The 12,292-nt window shown below is 33.0% G+C and overlaps 1 protein-coding gene across 2 annotated transcripts in view; it reads left to right on the forward strand.

The window, feature by feature from the left end:
* Nucleotides 1–12,292, forward strand: part of LOC143190892 (diacylglycerol lipase-beta) — a 66,587-nt gene that overhangs the window by 53,009 nt on the left and 1,286 nt on the right. For both annotated transcript variants that reach the window (XM_076395468.1, XM_076395470.1), the window contains exons 6-11: nucleotides 2,397–2,553; nucleotides 4,722–5,017; nucleotides 7,805–8,002; nucleotides 8,063–8,213; nucleotides 11,387–11,541; nucleotides 11,608–11,757. In XM_076395468.1, coding sequence (XP_076251583.1) covers nucleotides 2,397–2,553; nucleotides 4,722–5,017; nucleotides 7,805–8,002; nucleotides 8,063–8,213; nucleotides 11,387–11,541; nucleotides 11,608–11,757 — 1,107 coding nt within the window. The remainder of the gene's footprint in view (nucleotides 1–2,396; nucleotides 2,554–4,721; nucleotides 5,018–7,804; nucleotides 8,003–8,062; nucleotides 8,214–11,386; nucleotides 11,542–11,607; nucleotides 11,758–12,292) is intronic.

Genomic DNA, 12,292 nt, shown 5'->3' on the forward strand with positions numbered 1-12,292 from the left:
CGAGTTAGATCAAATTAATGTACTACAGTATTGTACACCACAAAAAGGTCTACAAAAAAGTCCGCGATGGTATATGTTTATCTTTTAGGGATAACCCACATTAACCATTTTTATTGTTTACTTTTTACGTGAGAAAATGGTTTATTTACGAAGCTATTTTAAGCAAAACGGCATTAATGCTTATCGAATTAAGTACCTTAAATACAGTGTGCAATTAATATAGATCAATATGGTTCCTTACAGCATGTAAATTAAACAAATATTTTCGGAGATATTACAAATTTAAAATTTGCGTTTAAAAATGTGTCATGTAATAAAAATTGTATGAATTTAGATATTCCAAAGATAGCAGGAAATCTTCATAGTAAGTATAGGGGAAGAGGAATTGTTTTACTCCAAATTTAATGCGTGCAGGCCAAGGGCAGTAATGAATGAACCAAAAATACTGGATCGATTTTAATCATGTTTTCATTGAGTGACATAGGCATATATATTTTATGCCCGTGCAAAGTCGGAGCGGGCCGCTATGTTTTTATATACAACGTTCATATTTTTTCTGTAGTGTATTTAATTTAGTATCAGCATTGCACCCGTGCGAAGCCGGGGCGGGTCGCTAGTATATAATAATTTGAGCTTCAATACATTAATGCCAACCTACTATATAGAATTCTTATCCCACTATTCTCAAATAAATATCCTTCGAAACTTGCGTATCATTTCTGTATATATTTGTTTTCTATAAATCCCGGCCACCATTTGCTTTAATTGTGTACTGATAATACGTCTACTGTCTCTTGAGTAATAATTAGTATAATTAGTTCTTACGAAATCTCCATCTTTACAAACAATCAAACATCGACTACCAGGTGTACTGGAAAGTTTTTTTTTTGTAAAAGACCTGCTTGATTTTCAAAAAAAAAAGAAAAATGTATTTATTCAAAGTATTGGCAAATTGATTTTATACATATTCCCAATCTTTCAGGCAATTTATGAACACCATTCATCGAGCCATTTTCTAACTTCCTGGAAATTGGTGTGTGTGTCTCATTGATGTGAAAATTTAATAGTCGGACGCACCAAGGTCTGGGTCTGATACAACGGTACAACAGGTACAACGGGTGGTATAATATGTTCCATGCAAGCGCTTTCAACGCTTCCATGACCGGTTTTACTTTATGAGATTTCGTGCTGTAAAATCACATTATCCTGTCTTCGGGTCTTTCAATGTATGGTTCAAATTGATCATTTGTTGTCAGTAGTAGTCAGTATTAACTGTTTCACCAGGTTTCAAGAGTTCTTAGTACACCACGCCACTCTGGTCCCACCAAACACAGATCATTGTTTTTCGACCAATACGATTTGGCCTTGGAGTCGATCGGCCGGCTTCGCCAGGTGACCACCATAATATCTTGCGCTTAGAGTTTTCAAAATAAATCCACTTCTCATCACTCGTCACTATTCGATGCAGAAATGACTGCCTCTTATTATACCGGTCATTCAAATGATGTGACACCCATCTTCGCATCTTTTGGATTTTTTCCATTGCTCGCAATCATTCGCTAATCGTTTCTTAGGCCACATTTAACGCTTCTACAAATTGCTCTTGAGTTTGAGTTGAGTCTTGATCTAATAACTCTTGCAGTTTTGCATCTTCAAACTTTTTCGGTCCACCAGAATGTTATTTGTCTTGCACATCGAAATCGACATTTTTTAGCTTTCGAAATCACGCCTCACACGTTTTTAAGGTTAGATTATGCTCATCGAAAGTTTCTACCAGAGAACGATTACTTTCAGTTGCTTTCTTCTTTTGATTAAATAAGAAAACTAATGCGTGTCGCAAATAAAAATTTCCAGCACGAAACTTGACATTTTCGGAGACATAAACCTATATCGCAAAATATAACATATATGGCTTTATAGCTTGATGTCAGTAGAATACATATGTGTATGTGTATATTGACACATATGTATAACATATGTGCCAAATCATTACATTGCATACTTAAACTGAGCTACATGTGGCATCAAAACCGTTAAGGACTTTCCGATACACTTGGTATACATACTTCTGCAATGAAAGCAGTAAAGAGATATTATTAGTAGCCCTAGATATCTTTCATTAAGTAGTGAAAGCATTATATGACTGAATTTTTAAATTATGAATTGTTGAAAATTAGTTTAATCCAACGTAACAATTGAATGAGATGGGACGAAAACCTCTGAATTGCTGGCCAAAATGGTAATCTAACCACACTGGAGGTTTGTTGTCTTAGAAAAATCTTATTTAATTAATTATATGTAGAAGCATAAATAGATTTTAAATAACACAGAAATGTTACTATATTTTATTGATTCGATTCATATAAGACTGTTCGTCAAAAAACTTTTTTTTCTAGGTCGCCTCCCTTTTGAGTGCCCTGTTTCGCAGTACTGATCTTGTACCGTCTGATATTTTAGCCGGTTGTGTATTATTACGCATCAAACAGAAACGGGAAACCAGAGAGATGAGAAGAATATATATGCTGTCTGATGACGAACCCAAATATTCTACAGGTACTCACGTTTAGAATTACGTAAGAGAATTATGAAATATAATCGCGTTGAATTCATTATCTGATCATAATCATAACGACCGTTTAAGATCGTATTCTAATCTTAATGTTTATGTATTTTTTAACGTTGAGAAAAATATAATATTGACGAGATGAAATTTTAAATATGTAGTAATTTAGTTAATAGTAAATTATTTTATCACAAATATCTTGGAAATACAAATACAAATATGGAAATACAAATAATTGGAAAATGGAAGAAATAGGTGTTTTGTCTATTATTGGATTTAAACTTTCCAACTTATTTCATAATGCTTTAGATATGGCTGAAGGCAGTGAAATTGGTTAATAAGATTTTACTTCAATTGATTCTTCATTCATTTTCTTCATTAGATATTTCAGTCATGTTTTAATCAGTTTCATCAAAATCTAATAACTTAACCATAAGACATTCTTCAACACTTCAAAAGAAAAAAGATATGCTCACTTATAACTAGTTTTTCTGGTAATTCTGGTATCTGGTAATTTTTTATAATTTCCAGTAATTTCCTTCATATTGTCCAAATTCAGACCCAAACTTAATCACCACTGGTGCGCTCCAGATAAGTTTAAAGCACGGTATAGTTTTAACACAGAGCTTATACTTATTCAAACGGTTTTTACCTCTTCAAGATCCGGGTAGTTCCATTATCGTCAACTAGTTGTAATACTTTTTTGTATTTTTTTAGTGTGTTGTTCCATAATCTAATTTATTTTCTCTCCTCTTAAAACTATACGTAATGGTGAAAAGAATTACGAATTGTGCGGAAATGACTTACTAAATCGTATGTCTAGTTTTGGATAATACCATTCACCAGATAGACAATCCATCATGGGACCCTACTGATGATTACGCAAATAATATACGATGGTCACTATTTATATTTTGGGAATAGGAAAAAAACAAATAGTTAAGCTGCGAATATATTTTTATTGTTTTTCAAAGTACTCCCCACGATGATCGATATACTTTTGCATACGCTTAAACTAATTAAACAATTTTCAAAGAATGTATTCCATTCCGAATGACGTATCTTCAAAACATGATTTTTGAACGCTTCAATGGCATCTTCAGGCGATGAAAATCGTTGACCACACAGTTTATTCATCACGGATGGGAACAAAAAGAAGTCATTGGGTGACAAATCAGGACTGTACGGCGGATTTGATGGGTCATCCGATGTTTTGAGTGTTCAAATAGTCTCTTGTTTGAGCCGATGTGTGAGAGCTCGTATCGTCATCATGAAGAAGAATCAGTATTTTGTTTGTTTTCCTTATTTCACCACAGACTTCTGGCAAACAAATGGTTGTGTACCAATCAGATATGACATCCTTTTTGCTAGCCACTTTCTTATCTTGGCCTAGCTGCACCACAGATTCGATATCATGCGGTATTTTATATTATCTCAAGAGTCGTCTCTTGTCACATGTATTAAATATTACAAAACCAATTAAGTAGTCTAATAAACTAGAATCCTAAACTGCACAAAGGAAAAAAACATTAAAATTTTAGTAAATTTAAAACAATTTTCTTGGATCTAAATAAATGTAATTACGTCGCAAGAGTACTAGGCATTTTTCTCATATGGTGTTTTATTCCCAAACCGTTTGATTTCTTTACTAATCTTTGATACTCTTAGGTCAATGTGGATGTCCTCATTTCTAATATTAGAGAGTTAACAATACTGCGAAGAACTTTATTTTGATAAGTTTGAATCACGTTGATTGAATTTGTACCTGTAACCACAACTGTAAGTTCACACTGGAATACACTTCAATATCTGTTTATATAATAACAATTTATTTTGGAGTAATACTTCGGATTGAACGGCAATCCACCACATTTTTGAACCTCATACAAAGTTCTGCTTGTTTCTTTTTTATATGTTACTTTATTACTTTCCTTCCCTGTTACTTTTTTTTACTTTTATTACTTTATTTCCACTTGAGCTTGGCATCCTATGTCATGTCCACGGGCTGCATGAGAAAAGCATTTCGTCAATTTAACAAAGACAAAACAGTCTTCAACAAATAGGCCTTTCTCTTATTACTAAGATGTATAGATTTGAGATAAAATTAATAAACCGTTTTTGAAGAACATAACATTTTACAATTACAATTAATTTTCAGATATCAAAAAAGTATTTTCGATAGCCCCACGATGGATGAACCTGGAAAACGCCCGACACTTCCTGCGACTCTCCATGGCGGCATACGGATGGCCTTTTGTCATGTACTTGCATTGTGGAACCGGACTGTTTAAACTGTTAAACAACGTATCTTGTTGTGTTTGCTTCGGCAGACCGCAATACACTCTTATACTCGATGATAATTGCTGCTTCTGTCACATGGCCGGTGTGAAACAAATCTCGAAGATCAACGAGGAGGACATACTATTTGCGTCATTCAGAAATCATGTCTTTGAGGTAAGTTTTATAATTCCCTTGACGTAATTTTATGTTATAATAAATTAAATCAAAAACAAGGTTATAACTATTAAATATTAATTACATATACGCAAGAAGTTCTTAAAAGGATATAGAAAAGAATTCTATAGGGTACGCTATCTGTTACTTTTTATAATATTCTTGCGACTACAACTGAAAATATGTTTTAATGGTGGTTGCTTTGTTGAAAATAATGATCGAGTGTTTATAGAAAAAAAATGCGTTTAAGTAGTTGTCGTGATATCGTTGTAGACTATCAATTATTATTTTAAAGGAACATTTCATTGACTTCATAAAGCACTAAATTTTATATTTTATACTTCCTCTCTTGAAAAAATAAAATTGATGTTAAAAATAATTCACAAAGTTGGTTTTAGTAAAAACTGATTTTGTAAAGATTTGATCGATAACCTTTTGCCACATTTCTGTATAACCATAATTCCTTCACTGTAAAACTGATATTTCTCAGAGATATACTAAACCTAGTGATTGTTGAAAGTCTGTTATAAGCCCTTTTTGCATCATTGAAAGAGTTTTTGCAAAGACCAAAGCAAGTAGTAGTCAGGCGAGGCAAGCTCTGGCTATACACTGATTGAATCAAAACTTCCCGTTACTAAAGATGTATGTAGCCTAAACAACATTTTTCTTTGCCTATTGATCAGTTCTGATCGTTTGCTCAAATCGTCCCCTTCAATTACATTAGCTATAAGCCACAGAAGCTTAAGTTAATGATTTAACCAAGCGAATAGCTTCGAATAGCTCCTGATGAAAAATTTCTTTCCAATCCTACCAGACATTTAACATCGCCTTCCTTAGCGCCAGTTTGGGCTTTACAATAATTTGTAAAGCTTCTCCATACTTTGAGTACCATCTTTTTTGTAAATTATTGTCGTACATGATCAACTTTTCCACGACTGTAATAATTCGTACAAGGCAGGCAGGGCAAGCATCATCTTCTATTTTAAACTTTCCAAAAAGTTCTAACACTGGCGTTCATTTAAACACTCATCTCCATAAACATAACCCAGTTAAGTTAAGTAAAAAGCCATATTTTGCTGTACGAGGATACCCTTGAGTAATTTTAACTAAGTAAACGAATAACGCCACCTTATAGTACGACTTCCTTCAATAAGTACTATTAAAGTTACGCGACTTTAACGTCATATATTGGAAAAATACTAAATTACTTTTTTTCGCTTAATATTATAACATATCAAAGTAAAATACAATGTTGATATTAGCAAATATTTATTTTTCTATATAAACATAAAAACTTCTTGGAAGAATTATATTTAATTTTTTACAGTATAACCATGATAGGTAATCAATATTTAAACAATTTTAAATTCAGTTTTACGGCAATAGTAACCAAATATTACACAACGATTTTACAGTAACGTTTTATTAGAAAACTGTATTCTCTGAAATGTATTAGATAATATTTGTTGTTCAATAAACCTTGTAAAAGGATAACACTTATTAAATAAACACCTGTTAAGGCGGCCAGTTTTTGGTTTATTTGTGACAATGCTATTGAATTTATAAATATGTTAGGGGATTAATAAATCTAACAAAAAAGTAACTATTTGGGGATTCAGTGATTTTTTTGGTTAGTTTTCCTTGGATTATTTTCTGGATAGTACTGTTTTTACTCAAATTTCCATGGTCTGCCCAACATGGAATAGTTTCTCAAGTTTTGTATGTTCCCTAATTGTAATAGTTTATGGCTAACGGTCTTTCAATACCTTGAATCCACCTGTTTTGATGTTACTTCGCCCGAACTCACAGGAAATAATACTGCTAGTAATCAGAGACTGCCAATCCATCATCAACCTATCATATTTTCTTGATAAGTAATTTCATTGAGTTTAAAATTAATATTTGATTTGATATTAACATAAGTTACGAAATTATAATTAATAATTACGAAAAAGTTTTGAAATAAGAAAAACTTTTATTTTACTTCAAAAACTATTGTATTTTACGGAAAAAAGTGGCGGCTTGTATCCAACAACCTACTTTAATATGAACCAAACCACTATGTTTAGATATCTCACCCATCATTTGTTTTAGTCTAATAAATACATACCGTCCTGTTTCTGCGAATAAGCAGGGTAGTATCAGTAATGCGATATAACACATACATATCCCACGACTTCAAACGTTCTTGCGTTAGCAATATCATGTGTTCCTGGTGTTTCTCCTTATATTTCACAGGCATATTTCGGTTAACGTTTTAACTAGCATACATCTTATAAATACTATAAACAAGACTCCTTTAGTCTTCATACGCATTTCTTGGAATTAATTAATTTGATTTATTATAAGCATCATCTAGCAATTTTAATTTAAATAGATTTACTATCTTATATAATAACATGTTACGTAAATCGAAACCAAAGCTTGAAACTATTTCTTGGAAAAACAATAATATATGATTTTAATACCCTAATAAATAAAACAAATTCCAATTTTGAATTCTTTATCATTGGTTCAATATAAACATACTCCCCACACTTGAACAAAAAATATCAAATTAGTGCAATAAAAGTAATATAATTTTAATGATTATAGAAAAAATAATTCATATACCATAAAGATTAATTTTGAAAATAAATTCAACTTTCAATTCAATTCAAATCAATTCAATTTTGAAGAGTAATTCATTAATTTAAACATTGTATTTTGCATTTTTTACTGTAGAAAATTAATATTTTACTAAAGAACTAACTTGTTTGTCCCGATAACGTTTTTTTATATTTTAAGCTTCCCTTCTGTGTAATAACCGATCATAAAACCTCAAATATTGTGGTAGCTATAAGAGGTTCCATATCACTAAGAGATATATTTACCGACCTCACGGCAGCATCGGATAAATTTGAGGCTGAAGGCTTACCACCAGGCACAATGGCCCATAAAGGCATGATTGCTGGAGCTAATTACATTGCCAAGAAACTTAAAGAGGTAACAAACCGTTATATCCATACCCTTAATGATTACACCATACTTAATTTTATTTTTCAGACTGGAATATTAGAAAAAGCAATAGCGTCCTATCCGAATTATGGATTGGTTTTAACTGGACACAGTTTGGGAGCAGGTGTGGCGTGTCTTCTAGCTTTTAAAATCAGACCTAAGTATCCTGACCTTAAAGTATATGCCTTTGCAACACCAGGTAAATATCTACAAATATTACCCAAAACAACTTTACTGCATAAAAACCAGCATTCATTTTTTTGCCAAAAATTTTCCTAAAAATATGTTTATTGGCCCACTGTTTGTATGCTGTTTTTTGCAACATCTTTAGAAGGTTTTGAAGGATATAACAATCAACCATTCAATTCAACAACTGTTTCGAAGGTTGGCAAAGACATCATTTCCAAGAAAAAATAGTTTGAAGGAAAAATAATAAATTCGAATTACGCTTCTATTTGTTTCAATTTCATTCTCCAGATACTGATATCAAATATATGGGCAGAAACAAGAGTAAATACAAAAATTTCAATACAGGCACCTAAACCTACGGTGGGAAACACAGGTCAGGTAGGAAACAATAAATCGAGGAACTTGTTGTTTGGAATTCAATTATTCTTTTAAATTATTTAAATTATGCATAATTTTGACGAAAGGACGAAAAATTACAAGGTAAAAGATATCGCCCTGATTGACGTCAAACACGTCATTTGTTTTGGTCACCTGAAACTAAATATTTTAATAAATTCATGCTGATGTCATGAAAAACAGCTTCCAACATTGTTTTAAACATGTTCAGCTTTCAAATCAAAAGTGAGGTACGGATATCTGCACGAACATAATCGCAATTCGATCAAAATCATTTGGTTTGTTTCTTCGAGGGGACTTTGAAATATCATTGCTGCAATTTTCATGAAAATTATAAGTGCAAGTGATCCATCTCTTTTCAATACTTTCTTATATGAATCTGCTACTATATAAGTGAAGATTAATCAAAGCCTCAACATCTATATCAACAGATCTAACGATGCCATAGTTAGTACAACTTTTACCATTTGTTTTAATAAATTTCTCGAATAAACTCCAGTCTGCTCATGATAAAGTGGTCTAAAAAATGGCGAGTAAATAAGTCAGCATCGACACTCATAGATTTCCTAAATAGAAGGATCATGCCAAAACATGTCTTCATTAACGGCATGCAAATTCCATATACCAACGCAGCAAAGTACTTTGGCATGACCCTGGATGCCAAGCTCAGCAGGAAGAAGCATATAAAAAAGAAACACGACGAACTCAACATCAAGTCCAGGAAAACAGTATTGTTTGCTTAGCCAACACTCTGAGTTATCAATTTACAAGCTTATTTTATATAAGGCCAGTGTGGAGCTATGGAAAGCAGATGTAGGGCTACGTCAGTGACTCCAATATTCAAGTGATCCAAAGGTTCCAAAGTATAGTGCTAAAGTGCGCCTTTCTGACCTCCATCGCGATTTAAAAATTGAAATGGTCACAGACACTATCATAATATTTACCGATTCCCATAATACTGCAGAATCACGTCAACAGATTTCTAAAAGCCATAATGTCATTAGATGTCTCAAACGAAGAAAACCACCTGACCTTACTAATGTCTGAACACTAAGTAATTCATTGTAAAATATCTTATTTGTTAGTATGTTAAGACAAAGAAAAATTAAATAATCGTTAGTTGTAGACTAAATTTAATAAATCACTTATTAAAAATATATATAATTTCAACACTTCGCTACTTAACCAACGAAGAGCTGCACGATGACCTCGAAATCAAATGGATATACGAAGTAACCCAAAATTTTGTAACGTGGAAGTAATACAGCTACTGGACAACACGCAGGAAATCAGAAGATTAAAGCGAACCAAACCACACGAACTTGTTTAGTGTATAAGCGTATTCTTAAATTTAGCTTAAGTGTTTAGTTTTATTTTAATTTGGGAAATACATACCGATGTATTAGGCCCATACTCACCCTGCTTGTGTATTAATGTAAGTACAACGTAGGGCAAAAGTCCCGCTGCTACTTTGCCTATAACTTTGCTCAAAGAAAAGATAAATAAGTTTGGTTTTCATAAAAAGTTTATTTAGTCTTCATGTTTTTTTCTCGTTATGATTGAAACATTATATCGGCTAAATGGTGACCGCGATTCGCTATGCAACTTTCGGCTCTTTTTAAAGAATTTTCCATGACATCCCGCAAAATCTGAGGCTGAATTTCTTCCATTTGGTAACGAATATCGTCTTTGAAATGTTGAATCGTTTGGGGCTTGTTCACATAAACTTTTGCTTTCAAAAAACTCATACAAAAAAGTATGGTGTTATTAAATCCGGAGGTCGGGCTGCTAAATCGACACTTCGCGACATTAGTCTTCGTGGAAAAACGTCATTCAATAATTGAATTGTTGAACGAGTTGTGTGTGCTGTGACCCTATTTTGCTGAAATCATATATTCTCTAGTCCTTGCTCTTCCATTTCAGATACAAAAAATTTTCGTATCATCTTTTGGTGCCGTTCAGCAGTAACAGTAACTACAACACTTTGTTCATTTTCAAAAAAGTAGAATGTTTCCAGCATGAATGCCATACCATACAGTTGTTTTAAGTGGACGCAATAATGTTTCATGAATTAATTGAGGATTCTGTGTTCCCCAAAATTGACTGTTCTGTGTTGCTCATTATCAATTTAGACGAAAAGTCTTCAGTTTCACCAGACAGCCTTAGGGTTGCATTACTGCACTCAATTCATTCATCAGGATCTCTGGGTAGCAATTTTTGGACTAATTGAAATTTATACGGAAACATTTTCAAATCAGTTTTCAAAATTAGCCTTAAATTGCGTGCAGAAATGTGTAACTGACCAAGTCTCCGAATGTTTCTGCAATACTGTCACGCACCAGAGTCACATTTTCAGCGTTACGAGACGTCCGTTGTCTTTTAGAACGAGGCCTGTCTGCTGTCGTACCGTACTGTCGAGAATTCGCATGTAAAAGATAAATTGTGGTTTTGTGAGGCACTAGACGATAATGCAATAATGGAACGATTATTTTCAATAAATATTGTCACTATTTCTGCTCGTTCTTGTGGTGTATATTTATCCATAATAAAATTTGGACGTCTATACAACACAATGGTCAAAGCCTAACTGAGCTAAACGTCACGTAACCAAGGTGACGCGCAATCAAAATGGTAGCGAGACTTTTGCCCCACTTGTTACAACAGATCAGTAGTAATAAATTAATGTGTAAATTAAGACTGTACTAAGCATATCTAATATCTAAAATTGAAAACGCTGTTATTCACAATTGCAGAGAAATGATATTTGAGATTTATTTCGACTTGCAGCTGGATTATTAAGCCGAGAAGCGGCCAGACTAACTGAAAGCTTTGTATTCACCGTCGGCGTCGGAGACGACTTCGTTATGCGCCTTGGGGTCGATAGCATCGAAAATCTTCGGACGGGAATAATCCAAACGCTGCACGCCAGTAAACTGCCAAAAGTAAGGCTTATCTCACTAAGTTCTAAGACTCTAATTCGACTAAATATCAATATGATTATTTTCTAGTACCGGATCTTATTGAATGGATTTGGTTACGCGTTATTTGGTGTTCCGCCGGGCGATCTGGAAAAAACTTGGAGAAATGAGATGATTCCAGAAAAAGGGAAAGCTCCACTAATTGTAACTAATAACATTCCAACAGTAGCTGCTTCTGCAGTAAGTATAACTCTTTTGAAGCAAATTCTTTTTAAGTTACTATTCGCCATATTGCCCCATCAACTTTAGTTTTTAGTTCTTTTTGGCTTTGACATATAACAACATTTTAATTTAAATAAAATAATGAAACAAAAATAATGTTATCAAATAAAATGTATTCTAGCATTATAGTATATTTAACGCGTATTTTATCGAATGACTTAAACTACAGCTAATTATACAGCCACAATACTTTTGTAGGTTATAGTGGTCTTACTATATCTACATTGAACTCTTTTCCACACCTCCGTTGAGGTGGAGTTCTAGGTGTGATTTTAAACTTCGGCATTTTCAATTAGAGTGTTCACAAATATTAAGCAGCGATTTGAAATGTATCAAAACAAGCCAACAACGTTTGCCGGTTTGCAACATTTAGTTATTACAACTAAAGTTTTAAAGAATTTTGCAGACATTTCAAAATACCTGAGTACAGTGTTATTTTGAATAGATTATAGTTTATAAAGTAAAGGCAAAAATGTAAAGGTAAAAAGGTAGG

The sequence above is a fragment of the Rhynchophorus ferrugineus genome, unplaced genomic scaffold (assembly GCF_030347505.1).
Source record: "Rhynchophorus ferrugineus isolate W39M unplaced genomic scaffold, kcgeb_rfMv2 rfM2, whole genome shotgun sequence".
NCBI classification, from domain to species: domain Eukaryota; kingdom Metazoa; phylum Arthropoda; class Insecta; order Coleoptera; family Curculionidae; genus Rhynchophorus; species Rhynchophorus ferrugineus.